This window comes from Trichoderma evansii (genome assembly GCF_050947405.1).
Source record: "Trichoderma evansii strain SZMC 28006 chromosome Unknown GGI43scaffold_21, whole genome shotgun sequence".
Classification (NCBI taxonomy): Eukaryota; Fungi; Ascomycota; class Sordariomycetes; order Hypocreales; family Hypocreaceae; genus Trichoderma; species Trichoderma evansii.
In genome coordinates this window covers 418056-432524 of record NW_028145185.1, presented here as the reverse complement: position 1 = coordinate 432524, position 14469 = coordinate 418056, and the positions used below count along the sequence as shown (strand labels likewise).

Genomic DNA, 14469 nt, shown 5'->3' with positions numbered 1-14469 from the left:
GCGTGGGAATTTTAGGGAAACTTAGAGATGAGGAACAAAATTATATTGAAGATTATAGTTAGTGTTTGAAACAAGCTTTTGTCCCCATTTATATCGTGGTTGTGATTCATATTAACTTGAACACAGAGCTGGATTCGTCCAAAAAGGGCTACAGCAGCATTTAATACTATAAAACCGGATGTACTTAGCACGGCGCACCTATACGCTTTTGTCCTTTTGACCTGGTGATTGCATACATGCAGCTCAAAATAGGCGTGATTTGCAGATTAAACGCCGACCTTGCATGACATACCCCCACAGCAGCTTTAACCTATAGGCACTGGCGGCATGATGTCAAGCAGGTATATATTGGTTTAGACGTTTGGTTGATGCTAGCAGTATCTTTTAGAACCTTACACTGCCGAGCTTGTTAGAGTTGTGGAGTGATATTGCATCAGTATATCTGACTTTTCGTTTTCTACAATGAATATACAGAATCTGAGAGAATAGAAAGTCATTTACAGCACATAATACCATCGCAGCGCAAAATGTCAACTTCATCATCCATCGACGCCCTGCGAAGGCTCGCAAACAGTAACAACAACGCCTCATCCAGCAGCAGCAAAAGTAATGTGCCACCCGCAGTCGCCTCCTCTTCTTCACCCCCAGCCCAGCCTCGCTGGTTCGCACAGTCAGCCTCCTCGCCCTCAGTCTCCTCCACCACCGCCGCAGCCTCGCCCGCGCTCCAGCCCACACTGCCATCCGCCGAGACGCAGCGCCACGTAGCTGAGGCCCGCGCCGCAGTGGTCGCCTCGATCGGCAACATGCTGGACTCGGAGCTGCAGTCGCGCGCGGGCATCCTGCACGAGAACGCGGCGGCGCTGGAGAAGCAGGAGAGGGACGTGATGCGCGCGACGGAGGGGCTGAGGAAGGAGACGCAGAAGCTCAAGGCCGAGGCGGACAAGGCTGCGCGCAAGGTCAAGGAGCTGGGCAATGTGCAGAACTGGGCCGAGGTGCTGGAGAGGGGGTTTTTGGTGCTGGAGGAGACGGTGAGGCTGGCGAATGGAGGGGAAGATGAGGATGGGAGTGGCAGCGAGGGGAGCTGTAGCTGTAGCGAGTGTGGAAGAGACTCTGGAGGCAGCGATGGAGAGGATGAGGGCGGTGGTCGTGATCGTGGTGATGATGTTGATGGTGTTGGCAGGAGGATGGACGTGGACACCATGTCGGATGCCAGTCGAAGCCTGATGGAGCTGGACTCGAGCACCGGGACGGGCCGGGCGAAGGGATCAGAGACGGCTTCGATATCGACAGGATGAGATGATGTTGATATGATGCTGTGCTTGGCGATTATTTGGCGAGAAGTGACTTATTCTGTGTCATACGAGTAGCTATTCCGAAATGACTGGATTGGGAAATTGCCAGGTATCAAGGTGCTGTCATGTAGAACAAAGACTCCATATATGCAGCCGAGTCCTATATAAGCACTTATTTTATAGGATTTTGAACCGTAAGATATATGCTTAAACAAACGTGTGTAGAAGGTGGATGCTTTCCGGAGAGTTATTATAAGCTTATTTAAATGATATCTACTGTACAAATCAGGAGATAATCTTGTTACCTCCTGGCAGGTTTGAAGTCTGGATAATCTATAAAGACCGTGTTCAGGACGAACTTCTTTGAATAGAAGAGCATCCTTTCTTTACAGATTCTTTTCATTGCATTGGATTCTTCTCGAGGCTTATACCTGTTAAAACCATGAAGTCTTCATACGTTCTACTCAATATTGCTGCCTTTTGCGGCGCGGCCAACGGCTTTTGGGGCCAGCTCTCCGCCAAACCCAAGCAGGAAGACGAGGGCGGTATCTATCAATGGCTCTACCTAACCGATTACAACACTGGTTCTCAATACGCAGCCCAACTCACCGGTGGCTTCGGCGCATGCGCACCAAAGCAATGCTCGGCTGTGTAAGTTTCAGTCAAATTAATACAATGTACACTAAGAAATTGACCAGTAAACAGCTTCTTTGAAATAAATGATAGTGCTGGACATTATAGCTTTTCATCTCTGGTTTGGAGGTCTTCTGATGGTTGTCATCACATTGACTTTCAAGGAGATCTTGATTCACACGCTGGGTATTGCTGTGGATCACTCCCCTGTGACATTTCGGCTTAAAAGAGCTGGGAATTCTTTGTTTTAATCCTCTTGATACGTTTTGTTTTTACCACTTGCACTCATAGTAGCGCAGGTCTGCCCAAAATAGAATGAAACTGTTGAGGGAAGTGCGAATTTTCATACAGAGCGCAGTTGTCAAGAGACAAGAGTCGATACCAATATAAATGGTGGTATATAAGGAAAAGCAGTGGAGAGAGATGTTATAGTATGGGAGAGTGTACAGTGGATAGCAAGCAATCTCATTTCTTTATTCTATCTTTCTGATCTAGTTTATCTTTTTTACTCTATTCATCATATGTGATAGATGCTATTATATGCTATTGCTCTCTTCTCCATCCGTTATGCCGTAAGAGCTGACACAAAGCAGTCTTGCTTACAACAGTCCGGGAAGGATGACAAAGCGCTTCTTCTTGTACTTGTCGCCAAACTCCTTGCGGTATGCCCTCTCCTTACCCTTAGCCCAGATGAACATCTGCACCGCACCCATGGTGATGAAGAGCGCTACAGACCAGTCACGACTAGCAACGATGATACCAGCCCACGCCAAAATCTCGTACATGTAGTTGGGGCAGGTAACAAGCGAGAAGCCGTATCCGTACGGGATCTTGCGCTCAGTACCGCCAGATGATCGCAGGGTAGAGAGGTACAGGTGCACCAAGGCGTTGCTAATCTCGCCAAACAGGTAGAGCACAGTGCCGGCGGCGTCAATAAGAGGCTCGTCCGCCTTGGCGGCCAGCGACCAGGGGCTGTAATAGATGGACCAGGCGCACAGGGCGCCGGAGAAGGCCCAGTAGAAGAAGCTGTTCTTGAAGATGTTGCGCGCGGGCATGGTGTTTGCGGAGAACTTGTGGACGAACAGCGTCTCGAGCTCACGCTTGACAAAGTGACCCATGATCATGCCGAAGCTGAGCCATTGGGAGGGGGACATGGACGGGTCCTTGAGGAGATATGGCCGGGCGGCAACAGCGAGGCCGTGAATGAGGAGGGGGCCGAGATACTCGATGACGAAGACGGTTCTCCATGCGATTTGGAGGCCTAAGTGCGATGTTAGTTAGCGATCAACACGAGAATTGCTTTTAAAAAATGCAAACAGTGTAGGGGGCATCATACCGAGATCCTTGACGAGCACCTCGCCTGCCTCAGCAACATCCTTATCCTCGGCAATCACAGCCTTGCGGTCCTTGAGCGTCTTCCTCGTCGACGTGTAAAACAGGCCGATGCGGTTGTGATCGCTGAAGCCAGTTTGCTTGGCAATCAGCTTCTTGACATCTTCAACCGTGGCACCGGCGGGGAGGTCGATTGTCGGCGGCAGCTTCTTGATGCCCTGCTTGGGAGCTGTTTTTGGGGCCAGAAATTAGCGTCCAACGCTCTCGCAACATGTGAATTTCGAATTACCAATGGAATCAATTCAACTGATTCCAGCGGTGATAACTTACAGCGATTCGTCAGCTTGAGGGTTGTTAGAGAAGCCATTTTAAGAGGCCAAGCTGTGGTGTTTCCAGAGCTTGATAGGAGGAAATGGGAAAAGCTACCCAATACAGGTAAGAATCGTGTTGGGGGGAAAAAAAGACACCATAACAAAGTTTCCTCGGGATGAGCTACGGGGAGTGGGGTGTTGAGGATGCGCGGTACGGAAGCGTTGGTAGCGGGGTACGGCGCTGGAGCACCGATTGGGTGGCGGGAGAGAAGTAGCGTTAAATGCCGACCAGGTACCGTGCTATCGAGGTGGCAGATGGACCGAGCAGTTTAGGTTATTACATTTCACATGCCTGTAATATGTTAATAAAATGACAGTTTTGGCAATAAATATGGGCATGTTAACTATCTTACTGCTAGAATGGGTGGTTGCATAATGCCGAGCCACTGTCAATGCCAGTAGCCGTCATAAGTTGCATTCATCTGCTCTCGGCCGTATTCAAGGCTATTGTTCGCATCACCATGATACTATAGATATGCAGAAGAATACACATGATTTGGGCAGAAAAGAGGCTAAACTGTAAATATTAATTATAGATTATCCTGTTAATGTTTAAACGCATTTATGTAGTCCTAAAGAGGCATTGCGCCTCAGTTTCCCACAAGTTTCTATATTATGAGTCAAGTAGTAGGTATTAGACGAGTGAACTTTTCATGTGAGAACAGGGGAGAAATCATAGCTGTTAAGGATTACCGCTATGTCTGAATCTTCTTGTTTATTGAACTTTATCCCAAATAGCTGTTCCTTTCATAGTATTAAATGGATGTGACACCTTGCATCTATTGTAACAGAAAATAAGTGTCAACAGTGTGAGTGTCAATCAACAACTCGAAGACTCTCTAACCAACTGGCCACCGCCCTTTCATAGGTAGAATCCAATATATGATGCCTTGTTTAGGAGCGCAATGATAAGATGGCCACTAAGTGAATGTACTTCATCCAAGCCTGCTCGAGATTCTCCTATTCTGTTTATCTGCACCTTGCTAGCCACCTGCCTGTCTTATAGCCTCAAGATAACTTCATACATAACCTGGTGCTTCTCCTAACAACTAAATTACCAGCCAAACAACATATACGCCATAGAATCATTTCACGAGCACACTTCTCTCCATTTTATAGTTCTCTACTAGGGACACCGAGTGCTCTCTATACACTGCCAAGCCAGCTGCCAGCTGCCATGCTCTAATACTCGTGGTATATGGCTTGCGCGTCCAACTGAAACGAGCCAATATCTGCTCGAATCAGAGCATGATTCAGAGACAGACAAGCTGTGTTTACCTTGGTTCATCCTTCAACTGTTTTCTTAGATTCCCCGTTATCCTATCGCGATCTCGCAACACTAGGTTCATGCACCCTATCACACTCCCTACTTTTTTAGCACACGGTTATATCGAAGTGCTCAGGACATGTCGACAGACCGAACTGATAATGGGGCAATGAATCCAACCGCCGCACCATTTGTTCCATTTGCTTCTCCTCAGCCGAGCTTTGCTACTCAATATACTAAGAACTCTCGCTCAAATATTCAGAATAAGAAGCATGAAAACAAAGAGGCAACTTTGCCAGCTCGAGATCAGGTAATGTCTAGTCCTCAGCCGCCTAAAGCTTCTCCTTCTATCAATAGCTTCTCTTCATCGATCACGCGAGCTAGGTGCGAGGTTTCACAGAGCCACGCGGCTACTAACTGTGTGTGTGATCAGATGCTCCGTCCTACTGCCCCAAACTCCAGCGAACTTGTGCACCAGAACCCCTCGCCTCGTCGTCTCAAGATCAACCCCTTAGAGGGCATTTCTCATGAATTTTTCTTTAGACGAAGAAGGACAAACCGCATTTATAGGGCCGGTAGTAAGATCTCTCGGAAATCAAAGCCAAACATAAGTGGTGGAGGGGCTTCACAGCCTCTCAAAGCCACCCCTTCTCAACAGTATCGCATGTCCAGCGAGGAGGCAACAGCAGAGACGGAGGAAGACAATGGCAGCGCCCCAGAAAAAGTCCGTTCTCCACTCTATGCACATTGGGAATTAGTAACTCATCATTGTAGGACTCGCAGACCATGTCTACGGAGGATGTGCTGGTCCCAAGTCCAGCGCCAGGCCCGATGCCACCAGGGGCGAATCCAGCCTATGTATTCTCAACTATTCCCTCGCAGCAACACGACGGCGGTATGATTCTTCATTCAAGTCATCCAGTGTTACCCAGTATATATCCTCCGCCACCGCAGGGAGGTTGCTTTTCATTGCTTCACATGGTTCCCTATCGGATGATGCCTGGCCCGACAGATCAACCACAGCCACCAGGTCAATTTGCTTTTGCTGTTCCAATGACTTATTGGCCTCATAGAAACTTTCCTGTGGGAAATGCTGGCTCTCAGATCAATCAACAGAACCCTGATTGCGATCTAGAGCAGATGAACCACGGAATTAGCGGCCATCCAATGCACAGTCATCCTCCATTCATATCATGTGAACAGGTACCATATATGCCACATCATATTACCGAGCAGCACGCTCGTCTCCCTATAGGTAACTTGTGGCTCGAGGTTTGTCATTCTGCGATTTTTCAGATGAAGATGAGCTTCAAATGTTGACCCTGCAGCAGAATCTCGATGAAAATAAAGCTATCGATCAAGGCAGTGACATAATTGAGAAACGTAGCGATAAAGCGTCTGATAATGAAGTTAAGCTGTCGGATTATTATCAGGGCGTCAGCGAGAGAATGAAGCCTCCGTCAGCTGTCGACGGCCTGCAAGCTAGAGAGAAGACTGGCGAAGAAGACTGGCAGCGGTTACAACAATCCCGCCAGGTGCCTCTCGGTCCTCAGCAACGTCATAACCAGCAAAGTAAGTCACCTCTACATAACAATCACATCATTGAAAATCAACGAAGAGCTGATAAAAAGACCAAAAGCAGTTACTCGGTTCCCCACGATGCAATCATCGAGTGTTGTCACCAGCCCATCATCCCGATTCTCGAGAAGAAGCCATGTCACCGATAGACCTTCCAAGGTTCAAACGTCAACCGAAGTGGCATCGTGGTCGCAATCCAAGCGATGGGTGAGCTCAGAAACTAAAGAACGCCGAGCATTTCAGAAGATGATTCTGAATCTTCAATTCATGAAGGCCGACCATTCGCCTTTCATCCCAAAGACTCCCGCCGAGTTGACCAAATTCAAAATCTCCCTAGCAGAGGCTAAGCGGCAGAAGCTTGCCAAAGAGGTTAAGATCCTTGAAGAAAAGTCTCGAAATAAAGAGCTGGCCAAGGCGTCGGGTTCGAAACCAGTATCCCAGCCACAGGTGCTCCTGTTCAACGGACGGCAAATGGAGGACAAGCTCTCACCAGTATTCGCCGCTCAGAATTGCTTCAACAAAGAAGACACCGCCAAAGCAAGCCAACGTGTCGAATGGCCGTCACTGGCCGAGCTGAAGGAAGAAGGCGATAAACGTGCTAGATTCGGTCGATACCTCCCCCTTCCTCGGATGAACGTCGTCGCTCCCAAGATCCTGGAGAGAGAGCAGGAAAGCGCCTATAAAGCAGACGGATCCATCTTGTAGGAGAAGAAGGCCGTGAAAACTGGATCCTGGAATATCCCACCCGTCACCTCATCAGATGATGAAGACTCGAGCGAGCTGCCGCCGCAATTAGAGCCCCATGATATGAATGGATTTTTGAAGGAATTTATATTGGATATTGAGAAAATCAGCTCATAAGATACGAATCAAGGAAGAGGATACCAGCAAGAAGTATTGCTGAAAATATCTAGAAAGAGAAAGTTGAGAGTCAATTTGCTTTTCGATAGGACTTTTGGGCTATTGAGGGAGACGATGTCTCGCATGCACAAAGCATGAGACGGAAAATTGGAATCACTAAGACGAGAGAAACAAGAGGAATCATGTAAAAGTAAACGATTCTGGTCTAATGTAGGATTAAATGAATAAATATGGAATCTTGCAGCTCGGCGTAAATGCAGATTTCAATAAATCTTTAACCGCAATTGCCATCACAAAGGCATAAGTGACTTACAGTCTGAGCTGCCGAACCCGCCTCACGTATTCTCAGCCCGCGATTTCCTCTTTGGAAAAATAAACTGGGACAAAACTTAGCGAGCAGACACGGAATCACGTGCCACCACCACACATAATTTTTCGTGCGGAATAACGTAGTGGCCGAAGAAAAGCCCTTAGGCGAGGTACGTACCGCGGGCTTAGCGCAACCCACAACCACAATTTTCGACCCCAATTCAGTTCCTCCACTTCGTCCTGGCCTTCGTCCAAAAAGTTTCATTCCTTCCACATTCCGACAAATCGATTGCCCTGGTGAGCACCATTATCATCAGGTAAGTGATACAGATTTTTCTTTGAAGGCGGTTTGGGATATTTTCCTCTATTCAGCAGGATCAAAGGAATCAATTCATCTTACCATCATCGTCTTCGATTTGGAGGAGGGGAAGCTATTCTTTGCTGCTGCTGGAGGAGGGAAACTTCGTCGACCGCTTCCTTTTCTACATACTCTTTTTTTCTTTAAAAAATTTTCAAAGGCTAACCACCAACCCTCTCTTCTTCTGCTTATAGAACTCGCAATCATGGGTATCTCTCGTGACTCCCGCCACAAGCGCTCCGCCTCTGGTGCCAAGCGCGCCTACTACCGTGCGTACAACCATACCTGATATTATAATTCCGAAAGCCCGTATAGATTTTTCTTTTGAAGATCATACGTTCTGACCTCCATCAACAGGGAAGAAGCGCGCTTTCGAGGCTGGCCGCCAGGGTGCCAACACCAAGATTGGTGCCAAGCGAATCCACACCGTCCGCACTCGTGGTGGTAACCACAAGTACCGTGCTCTGCGCCTCGACTCCGGTAACTTCGCCTGGGCCTCCGAGGGCTGCACCCGCAAGACCCGTGTCATTGCCGTCGCCTACCACCCGTCCAACAACGAGCTGGTCCGCACCAACACCCTGACCCGTAGCGCCATTGTCCAGATCGACGCTGCTCCCTTCCGACAGTGGTACGAGTCCCACTACGGCCAGCCCATCGGCCGCAGACGCCAGAAGGCCCAGGCCGCCAAGGAGGGCAAGGAGGTCGTCGAGGAGGTCAAGAAGAGCAACTCTGTTGAGAAGAAGCAGGCTGCCCGCTACGCCGCCTCCGGCAAGGTCGAGAACGCTGTTGAGAAGCAGTTCGAGGCCGGTCGTTTGTACGCCGTTGTCACCAGCCGACCCGGTCAGTCCGGCCGCTGCGACGGTTACGTCCTGGAGGGTGAGGAGTTGGCTTTCTACCAGAAGAAGCTCCACAAATAAACTCGCAACAAAATGGCGTGAGTCGGATGGGGTGTTCAAGGTTTTTTCGTTACATCTTGGGCATTTTCAGGGCATCAAGATCCTTTCCATATAAAGCATCGGAATGGGTTCATAGGGAAATGAAAATCTTTTTCTTGCAGTCATGTTCAAAAAATTTCCATGTTTGTTTCATCTAGTATGATAATGAGACAAGAAGAAAAAAAATTCAATACACCCGTCTTTCCGCTAGAGCATCGCCGTACTTGTGATCCGCATGATGTATTATGATTGCATACTTAACATTATAGGTTCGTATGAATAATTCTCGGCAGTATTGGCGCCGTATAAATTCCAAGAAAAGAATGACGGGTCCAGGTCTGTAAAGGTTTTTAGATACTCGTCACATTCTCTTCACCGCACAAATCGGAATTTCATATGTATCTTACTGTTTCATAAAAACTTCATATTTTTCCCTCTCTATCTCTGCAAAAACTCTTGTCCTATAAAAAAACAAAAACATGCATGTCGTAATCCTGCTAGAGCTTGAATGCTGTTCCTAAGTCCTTCATTTCATCACCAGCCAGTATGTAACTGGCTGGGCATATGTACTGCTGATTGGCCACTAAAAGGGGGAAAGAGAAAACTCCAAAAGAACTTTTTTTTAAGTGAAAACGGTTAAACTAACGGGAGAAAATATGGAGAGGGAGAAATATGATGGTCATGAGAATAAGTTGGTATTCTTCCTGTCTCGTGATTTGATGGTGATACGAAAAATGGGGGAATCAAGCAAGGGAGTGTAAGAATGATTGAGTGCAATGCTTGGAGATATTTTTTTTTGGCTTTTCACATTTAAAGATGAATTACAGCTTTAAACAAACTGGCGCTTCAAGTCAGACCACTTGCGACTCAGGGCTTCGTGTTGAGCAGAAATCTGTCGTATAGGTGTGGTTAGCGTTGTTTCTCCCCAATTCGAGAAAGTTGGTGGTGGCATTCATAGATATAAAACGTACCTCTGCATATCGCAGCTTGGTCTGCACCAGCTCCTCTTCCAGTTCGGCCAACTCTTTTTCAACTTTTTCGTTCTCCAGATGCACCTTCTCATTACGTTTCATCAGATCATCACGCTCAAGCTTCCAGGTCTCTTCCATCTCCATCGGCTGCCTCTCAAGCACATTCTTGAGCTCCCTAACTTGGTTCTTAAGAGCGTCATTCTCATCCTTGAGTTCGTCATTCTCAACCTTTGTATGAACAAGCTCTGTGGCAAGGTCAGCCTGCTCGCGATCGCAGACTTCAACCCTTTCTTCCAATTTTCGAACTTTGATTGTAAGGCTCTGGGAAGATGTTCGGAGATCCTTGAGCTCCGTGTCTCGTTCTTTTTCAAGTTTTGTCTTTTCTTCCCACTCCGCAGTATATCCTTCGAGAAGCTCTGCGGTGAGCTTGATTTCGCAAGCATCTCTCACCAGCTGGTCTGCTCTATAAATCTCTTTGTCGGCGCCTGAGCTAGAGCTACCAAAGAAGCCATTTTCCAAAAGACTTCCCTGGCTGGGGTCCTTGTCGATGTAGACGTCAAAAAGCTTATCTTTAAGATAGGTGGTGAGCTGTTGCATGTCGGAAATCTCCAACAAGGTTTGGGTATTCTTTTGCATCAGAACGATACCAAATCGAATAATGGCTGACAAACCCTCTGAGAGGATCAAATCATAGATTCTCAACACAAGCTGGAGGGGGAAGCGGTAGGCGAATAGTGTGAGGAACCAAGGCGTGGCATAGAGATGAGGAGAGATGCCTCGTCGATGAAGGTGGCAATACAGCGCAGGTTCAAGATCTTCCAGTAGCCGCTCGAACTGGTAAAGGTTTCGATGAAGTCCAGGCATGTCATGAATGAAAAGATCTCGCAGGCCGTAGTGGTTCATCAGGCGGACAAGCAAGCAGAATGCCTCCTGCTCCGGCATATTGAATAACAGTGGCATAATCAAGAAGTTCATGCCTTGAGCATAACTCACACCTTCATCGAAGAGAGCATAAGCTTTGCAGACACCGAAAAGACCCTCTTGAAGTCCTGCAGCAGCCGCATACTTAGAATAACTAGTGCGAGCACCAAGATCACGACGTATTACTTTCTCCAGCCTCTGTATAGCCTCAACATCTTCCTTCTCTTTACGCATCCTTTCTGTCACAGCTGCCGCTTGAGCCTTGGCGATGGCCTCGGCAGTCTTGTCGCTCTTTCTGTCTACCTTTGGCCCTGAGCCACCTGACAGTTCAGAATTGACAGACGATGCAGATGACGCTACGCCCTCGCCACTCTGAACACTGAGATTTGCGTTGCTGAAACTGCTTGCTGCCGTGCTGCTGCTGTGTCGATTTTTGTTGTCTTTCTCTGTTCCCCTAGTAACTAGATCTCTGTAGACCCCTTCTAAATCTTCGTTCTTGCTCTGTGCCAGCACTTGCCAAATGACGCCACGAATGGCGCTAGGAATGCCTGTGGCAATAGCCCTGTTCAAATCCTCAGCACTTGATCGTGCAACGGCAGCCGGGCCTTCATAGACAACGGTTTGCCAAAGATCCCAGTCAACCTGTGACTGATCCACCTCTGGGGGTCCAACGTTGATACCGGATGCCGTTCCAGGTGCCAAACTTGTGCTTGGAGGGGGCAGAGGGGATTTGGGTGGCAAGTCCACTACTGGAATTGATTCTCCCTCTGCGCCCTCACTTGGAATATCATCAGTGTTCACAGTGAGCGGGGCGCCGGTTTCCTGTTGCAGCCGAAGCACCTTGAATCGATCTTTGAGGCTATTCCGGTTTGTAGCTTTACCATCGCCCTCACGTTCTTCTTCGAGCTTGCTCAACATCATTTCAGAATTGCTGCCGTTTGTAGCAACGGAGCTGGTGGTGTTTCTCCTCGCTGATGTCTGAATTGCCGGGGGTGCACTGATATCTTTGTCTTTACTAGAATTCCTAGATAGCCAGGAGAAAGGGCTGGTGAGTTTCCTGCCCGGCGGTGCAGGGGCAGGACTGGCGGCGGCAGCGGTGGTTGTGATGGAAGACTTTATGCTCTTCACTGGCGATGAAGGGGCCGGGGTGGTAACGCTGTTATTGTTTAGAGAAGTTGTTCTGCTTAGCTGGTCCTTCTCAGAAGGGCTCGCAGGCTCTGAGGAGGCAATTAGTAAAGTGCAAGCAAAGTGTAGGTATAAGACGGTGAGAAAGGCGTACCTTGGTGTTGTGGGGCAGCATCATCCTCATCCAAGTTGACAACGTCGAGATTTGATGTGTTGGAGATATTGGAGACGCGGTGTGATAATGGGGTTGAACCACGTGAAGGGGGTTCCGGCTTTTCCTCGCTCTTGACGGATTCTACTTCTTCTTCTTCCTCCTCGTCGCTTTCAGCTTCAGATTCAGAGGCATCCTGCTTCGGCGGTGGAGGGTGAGGCTTTGTAGCAGATACGGATCTAATAGATCTCTTGGTCAAGGATCGAACAGATGCGGCGTCGACGGCGTCTTCGAAGGTGTCCTGCTCAGTGGCCTAACTAGTTAGCCCTTGCTTTACTGGCGTTTGCCTTTTCATGCGTTGTGTTGGGATACAGCTCCACATACCGTATCGTCGACATCGGAGTCGGTAAGAGACGGCCGCCTTTCTCTCAGCGACGCCTCGGTCGAGTGCTGCGAAGCTGCGTCGTCGTGCTGCGACATGGCTCCCTTTGCAGTTTGCTTGGCTTAGGAAGTGATTGTACGGTGTATCAACAGGCACCGTTCAACAATGAGCCATCCAGCGGCTCTATAGAATTGAACTTTTTTTGGATGTTTGGAGCTGGGAAGAATATCCTTGACAATGTGGGCTGCGGGGGCCGTGGCCGAGCCAATGCGGTATAGATGACAATGGTAGCAATAAAAGAAAGAAACCAGTCAACAAAGGGCAGGTCTCACAAGAAATGACGAATGCTGGTGTCGTGTACAATGTGCTGTTGCCGGCTCTTCCTAGTTGGTATGTACAGGTTCAAGGTTAAGAGCTTGGAGATTTTGTCTCAGGGAGCATGCAGCCATGGCATGGAGTCCAGTCGTCTTCGCCGCCAAATGGCACGTTTCCCCTGGCTGGCCGCTAAGCTCAGCGGTCTCGACAGCGAACAGTGCGGGTGCGTAGGTGGCTCAAGGAGGGCCTTTGCAGCGGGTCTTTAGCGCCTAACGGCTTCTTGGAAGGGGTTTAGCGGGCTAGCTCTTCTCTCCAAGCTCTGTTTGACTGACGGAGGCGCACTTGTTCCGCGGAGCTTATTCCTGATAACAGCGAGTCGCTTCTGGCGGTGTCCAGGGTCGCGTGCTGTTTGGGCACTGGTGATCACCAAACGGGAGCTGTTCGGCTGCGCTGGGGAGAGATGGAGGGGTGGGGGGGGTTTTTTTCCCTGAGTGGGTGGCCCAACGACCCCTTTTTCGACTCCTCTTTTTGCATGCCGTTTACTCAGAACGAAGAAGAAGTGGGAAAAGGCAGCAATAGTGCGAGAGCTTCACAAAGGGCGTCGACAGATGCACTGAAACAAAGACTCTCTTCCTCAGTCAGCCCCGCCGCCTGAGATCCTCATCGGCGCATTTGGACCTCTCAAAGCCATGTCTTCTTTGTCATCTACACCCTATCGACTGATGCGACAACTACTTCACTACTTTGTAAGCAACAGCAACAAGAATGGATTGAACCTAATGTATTGCTACCTGGATGGGGTCGCTTTGGCTACCTGTCTTGCATCTGGCATTCAACCCCAGTCTGGAACAATGCCTAAATTCTCTCACGATGTGTGACTAGCCCGCCGTTTCAGCGACGGCTGTTTCAGAGGCACAAGGTAGCTCAAGCTCTTTGAAACTGACTTGCAACCTGCCAAGGCGACACTCTTGGCGGCGTATACTTGTGGATTTGTAAAAGAGGCTTCAATTTCTGTATTTAAATCTGGCAAGACTATCGATACACCATAGAGCTGGATATTACTCGTGATGCCTGCCAGTTTCCAGGGTAGCATAGTAGCTTATCTAATGAGTTGTTTGTCTCCATAACTACTACTAAGGTGCCCATCACCCATCTCTCATGTGCCTACCTACCTAGTCACAGCCACTACTCCGTTCTCTACTCAGCATCTCTGGCTCGATCTAAAAGTAGTGGTACAGACCGAGTACATGTTGCTGTGCTTTACAAAAATAATGCTTGTATGGGTCTTGAACATGTGGCTGGGTGTGCATGTAGGTCATAACAACATAAGATATTACTCACTATTAATAGTAGGGCTAGCAGAGTAGCACTTGTCAACTCTCACGGAGCAAATGCGACACCACTGCTTATTGTTGTTGTGAGCACGGGAGCAACTCATGGGACCATCGCTGGCCCTGGGTTTAAAAGCGATGACATCCAATAAATCTTAGCTCCACCTCTGACTTCCCCAGATTCGAACTACACAGCTGGAGGGAAGGAAACGGGTACCAACTGGGCCCGTGCTGTTTCATCGATATTCCGCATATATATGAAGTACTAGTAGATGTTTGCTGATCGATCGAGATTCATAAACGGGGCCTTGTGACACCAGTTCAAATATGGACTTCT

General features: G+C 48.5%; 6 protein-coding genes across 6 annotated transcripts; 4 read left to right on the top strand and 2 right to left on the bottom strand.

The window, feature by feature from the left end:
• The first annotated feature begins 145 nt into the window (after positions 1-145).
• GGI43DRAFT_413699 (uncharacterized protein) lies at positions 146-1643 on the top strand. Its single transcript, XM_083206939.1, has one exon. It carries the CDS (start codon positions 528-530, stop codon positions 1293-1295), a length of 768 nt encoding a protein of 255 aa, XP_083057480.1. The 5' UTR covers positions 146-527; the 3' UTR covers positions 1296-1643.
• Positions 1644-1734: 91 nt separating this feature from the next.
• On the top strand, positions 1735-2324 carry GGI43DRAFT_430081 (uncharacterized protein; the record flags this gene model as incomplete). Its single annotated transcript, XM_083209202.1, has 2 exons — positions 1735-1943; positions 1998-2324. The coding sequence occupies 2 exons, from the start codon at positions 1735-1737 to the stop codon at positions 2149-2151; spliced, it is 363 nt and encodes a 120-aa protein (XP_083057479.1). The 3' UTR covers positions 2152-2324.
• A 200-nt stretch (positions 2325-2524) lies between these two features.
• Positions 2525-3624, bottom strand: GGI43DRAFT_424966 (trans-2-enoyl-CoA reductase (NADPH) TSC13; the record flags this gene model as incomplete). The annotated part of the gene is made up of 3 exons (XM_083208442.1): positions 2525-3186; positions 3262-3486; positions 3588-3624. The coding sequence occupies 3 exons, from the start codon at positions 3622-3624 to the stop codon at positions 2525-2527; spliced, it is 924 nt and encodes a 307-aa protein (XP_083057478.1).
• A 1410-nt stretch (positions 3625-5034) lies between these two features.
• GGI43DRAFT_386808 (uncharacterized protein) lies at positions 5035-7178 on the top strand (the record flags this gene model as incomplete). The annotated part of the gene is made up of 5 exons (XM_083203843.1): positions 5035-5205; positions 5329-5619; positions 5670-6167; positions 6227-6467; positions 6538-7178. 5 exons carry the CDS (start codon positions 5035-5037, stop codon positions 7176-7178), a joined length of 1842 nt encoding a protein of 613 aa, XP_083057477.1.
• Positions 7179-7937: 759 nt separating this feature from the next.
• On the top strand, positions 7938-9131 carry GGI43DRAFT_413694 (40S ribosomal eS8 domain-containing protein). The gene is made up of 2 exons (XM_083206938.1): positions 7938-8270; positions 8359-9131. Exons 1-2 carry the CDS (start codon positions 8207-8209, stop codon positions 8916-8918), a joined length of 624 nt encoding a protein of 207 aa, XP_083057476.1. The 5' UTR covers positions 7938-8206; the 3' UTR covers positions 8919-9131.
• A 460-nt stretch (positions 9132-9591) lies between these two features.
• GGI43DRAFT_191310 (rab-GTPase-TBC domain-containing protein) lies at positions 9592-12707 on the bottom strand. The gene is made up of 4 exons (XM_083199950.1): positions 12489-12707; positions 12108-12417; positions 9908-12045; positions 9592-9828 (listed from the first exon to the last, which is right to left on the bottom strand). The coding sequence occupies exons 1-4, from the start codon at positions 12582-12584 to the stop codon at positions 9766-9768; spliced, it is 2607 nt and encodes an 868-aa protein (XP_083057475.1). The 5' UTR covers positions 12585-12707; the 3' UTR covers positions 9592-9765.
• Positions 12708-14469: the final 1762 nt, after the last annotated feature.